The sequence below is a fragment of the Pygoscelis adeliae genome, unplaced genomic scaffold (genome assembly GCF_000699105.1).
Source record: "Pygoscelis adeliae isolate BGI_AS28 unplaced genomic scaffold, ASM69910v1 Scaffold423, whole genome shotgun sequence".
NCBI classification, from domain to species: Eukaryota; Metazoa; Chordata; class Aves; order Sphenisciformes; family Spheniscidae; genus Pygoscelis; species Pygoscelis adeliae.
In genome coordinates, this window is record NW_008824415.1 from 196,532 (window position 1) to 200,259 (window position 3,728).

At 48.8% G+C, this 3,728-nt stretch overlaps 2 protein-coding genes across 2 annotated transcripts in view; one reads left to right on the plus strand and one right to left on the minus strand.

The window, feature by feature from the left end:
- LOC103914258 (olfactory receptor-like protein COR8) overlaps positions 1-998 on the plus strand; it is a 4,470-nt gene extending 3,472 nt beyond the window's left edge. Inside the window, exon 2 of the mRNA XM_009320872.1 lies at positions 948-998. Coding sequence (XP_009319147.1) covers positions 948-998 — 51 coding nt within the window. The remainder of the gene's footprint in view (positions 1-947) is intronic.
- Positions 999-2,714: 1,716 nt separating this feature from the next.
- Positions 2,715-3,539, minus strand: LOC103914259 (olfactory receptor 5AU1-like). Its single transcript, XM_009320874.1, has one exon. It carries the CDS (start codon positions 3,537-3,539, stop codon positions 2,715-2,717), a length of 825 nt encoding a protein of 274 aa, XP_009319149.1.
- Positions 3,540-3,728: the final 189 nt, after the last annotated feature.

Here is a 3,728-nt window from a genome sequence, read left to right on the forward strand (position 1 = left end):
AAGCGTGGACCTCTTACCGATCATCCAACAAGGAAAACAGTAACAGACCTAAAGAAAACACGTCCCAAGAAGATTTGGGTTGGGACGTGCTAACGTATGCGTGCCCGCAGCAAGCCGTTAGCACGGCTCCAGGTCCCCGGAGCCGACACCGCGGCTCTGTGCTTTCTGATGGTTCTTCCATACGTTGGAAGTTGCACCTGAGGTCACAGCCGGACCTTGACCTGGATGGTCACATCCCACCCTGCCATCGCCAGGCCGCCTACATCGGATAAACGTACCCCTCTTGTCAGGGTGGCCTCTGGCAGCACCCTGCAAACCTCCTCAGCCCCCTTCTGGTACGGACAACTGCTGTTTCCCACCTGCAGCCGTTACGAAGGGGACCTCACTGATGCCGGTCTGAGCAAAGCCTTCGTAAGAGCAGCTCTGATAGTGCTCCTGGAAAAATTCAGAGAGTCTGGGCCACGTTGAAGCTCTCCATATATCACTGACTTAAACAGATCCTCAGTTCTTCAAGCTCATTTGGGAAAAATGATTATCAAGCAGGCACGGGAAATATTAGTAACTGTTTAACTCCAATTTGAGCGTCCTTTTTGTGGGCAATATTGTCCTTTAAGACGATTTAGACACAAAACACCGTGTTACTATTTCAGTTTTGCTAGGAAAGCGCTGACAATTACTTTGATTAATTATTGAAGGCTCACGCCACGATTAAAATAAACTGAAGTTGTCTGAGGAGAACAATTCGTTATGCTCGTTCTCCGTACCCTGTACTTGCTGTGTGGTGTCCTTGTCTGTAAGCAGACCAAGAATGACCGGTAACGCACATTCCTTCGTTACCTCCAAAGTACCGAAGAGCTGCAAATGCCTTTTCAAAGCCTGCACAGATGCGGCACCAGCTTTCGCACCCGCAGCCTCCTCAGGGCCCCCTTCACCTCCTTGTTCCTCAGGCTGTAGATGAGGGGGTTGAGGGCGGGGGTCAGGACGGTGTAACACACTGAAACCAGCTTCGCCGCTCTCCCTCAGGACCCTCCTCCCGCTGATCATTCTTTTGACCTGCTCAGCAAAAGCCCCTTTCGATTTCGCGCACACACACACCCCCCCAAACCTTTCTGGCTGCACCAACGCCTCCAAGACCAGCTCTCCCGTTAGAGACCTGCCCAGGCTGCCCGTGCCACCGCCTGCTCTGGCAGAAAGACAAGTCCAGGGCAGTTTGCTTTTTATTTATCCAACTATCGCAAACTTCTGTATTAAAAAAGAAAAAAAGCCCTTTACTAGCACCAAGGAGATCTGATTGATAGTCTAATGTTGCATCGAAGGATGCCGAAAACAAACCTAACGGAGCATCTGCTGTACGAAAGGTTTGAGCACGGCCATAGGGAGTCCCCTCCGGCAGATATATTTATTTCCATACACTTCCCTGCTGTCTGCACAACACACCCGGCGTTTGCTCAAAAGCATCATTTTACACAGCTGCTTTGAGGATATAACGGAATTAACTTGGGTTCACCCGTTTTATCCTGATGAATCCTGAGGGCCAATGTTTCCTGAAAGCTTCTGCTAGACGAAGAGACGTTATAAAACCCTTAGGACAAATATTAAATCATAACTTTGTCCCAGACATTTAGAAAACACAAAGGATGGGGCAGATGGAAGAGAATACCGAGCCGTGAAAGTGTGGGGAAGCAAGATGGAGAAGTATATAGATGGCTTTAGATGTTTTTAATGTAAATTTGTTTTTCTGCTGGAAGGCACCAGACTCTTAGTCCTGGAGACGCACTGGGGGTGGGTAGAAAAGGGTTTCCCTGTGTTTTTTAATTTCTTTCTTCCCCGTTCGGTGCTGGGCTAAAACCAAGGCCTGTGAAGTGGGAAAAGCAACATAACAGAGGGGAAAAAATAACCCTCACTCAACTTCAGGACAAAAAAAAAAGAGATTTCAAAGATAGATTATTTTTTAAAAAATACATGGAAGGCAAAATAATCCACGAAGGATACCTGCGTGGGTAGGGTGTGCGTCTGCAGGGTGAATAACGGAGCTTGAAATCCTGGACCCAAACAGCTCAGTACTGCACTTGCTCCATCTCCACCATAAGGTGACCCCAGACCACGAGCACCTTGGCTGTTCGGGGCAAAGGAAGACCTAAAATCCTCCCTCCCTGGCCCTTTACACGCCTAGGCAGAGCAGAGGCTCAACTATGACTTGTCTCCATTTACCATGAGTGCTTTGATGACCAGCACACCATCACAGCGTTATTTCGCGTGGCCTCATGTCGTGGTCTAGACCAAAAACTCCTGGAAAATTCAATTAACTTTGTCCTAAAACCAGGAACATCACCGGAGGACATTCGTTAATATAAAACATGAGAGATCAGCCACTGGCTGGATTGACGTTGGCAGGGCAAAGCCACCACCTGCATTCTCCCTTCAGCTCTCTGAAGCCTGAAATGAAGTTGATTATTACTTTTTTTGTAATATTTAAATGATATTTATTTTAAGTCATGTTTAAATAACATTTACTTTGGATAATAACTTTCTGCCCAGTATATGGTCACTGTCAGGTCTCAGGCTACAGCCGGGGACAGTCCCGTCCCTCCTAGCGCAGCGTGTCGCCTTGGTTCGAGGAGAAACGTGTTTTGCAGGTGTCCTGCTTCCAGGTGCATTTAGTCCCTGCTTCTTGAAGGTGCAATATCTAACCCGCCTTCCTGAAGGTGCCGTATCTACCCCTCCTTACCATGCAAGGGTAGCCCTCTCCTTTCACCTGGCCCGGAACCGTGGATGGACAAGGAGGAGAGGACTCTACCTTTCGCTTTTCTCATGGCGTTCTTCATGTCCGTGTTTCTTAGGCTGTAGATGAGCGGGTTCAGCATGGGGAGCGCGATGGAGTACAGCACGGAGACCACCTTGTCACGCTCCAAGGAGTGTCTGGAGCCGGGGCGCAGGTACATGAAGAGGGAGCTGCCGTAGTACAAAGCGATGGAGACCAAGTGAGGGGCGCAAGTGGAGAAGGCTTTGTGACAACCGGCCGTGGAGCGCATCCGCAAGACAGTGGAGAGGATGGACGAGTAGGAGACTAGAATGAGGACCATGGTGCTTAGCATGTTGAACCCCACCACGGCAGAAACGATCGCCTCGTTGACATGGGTGTCAGAGCAGGAGAGGGCTAGCAGCGGTAGTCCATCACAGAAGAAATGATTGATCCTCTTGGACCGGCAGAACGGGAAATGAAATATGGAGACTGTGTGTATGATGGAGCTGATCACACCAGCTAAGTAGGCACCAGCCAACATCCCAACGCAAAACCTCTGGGACATGACCACGGAGTAGAGCAGGGGGTTACAAATGGCCATGTAGCGATCATAAGCCATGGCAGCCAGCATGTAGCACTCGGTGGTGGCACAAGTCGCAAAGGAGAAGAGCTGAGTGGCACACCTAACGAAGGAAATAACCTTCTTCTCCACTAAAAAATTCAGCAAGGTTTGAGGGATGATGGTGGAGGAGTAGCAGACGTCCAGGAGAGACAAGTGGCTTAGGAAGAAGTACATGGGGGTGCGTAGGCACGAATCGATTCTGATTAATATAATTACTCCCAGATTTCCTATTAGAGTGATCACATAGATGGCAAGGAATAAGACAAAGCATGTCACCTGCAGGTCTTCTCGGTTTGAGAAGCCCAGGAGAATAAACTCAGATGGAAATGTATAATTATCTTCAACCATATTGAATATATAAGC

Bases quoted from the DNA above. Each gene is read 5' to 3' on its own strand.
- LOC103914259 (XM_009320874.1), bottom strand. From the start codon at position 3,539: ATGTACTTCTTCCTAAGCCACTTGTCTCTCCTGGACGTCTGCTACTCC.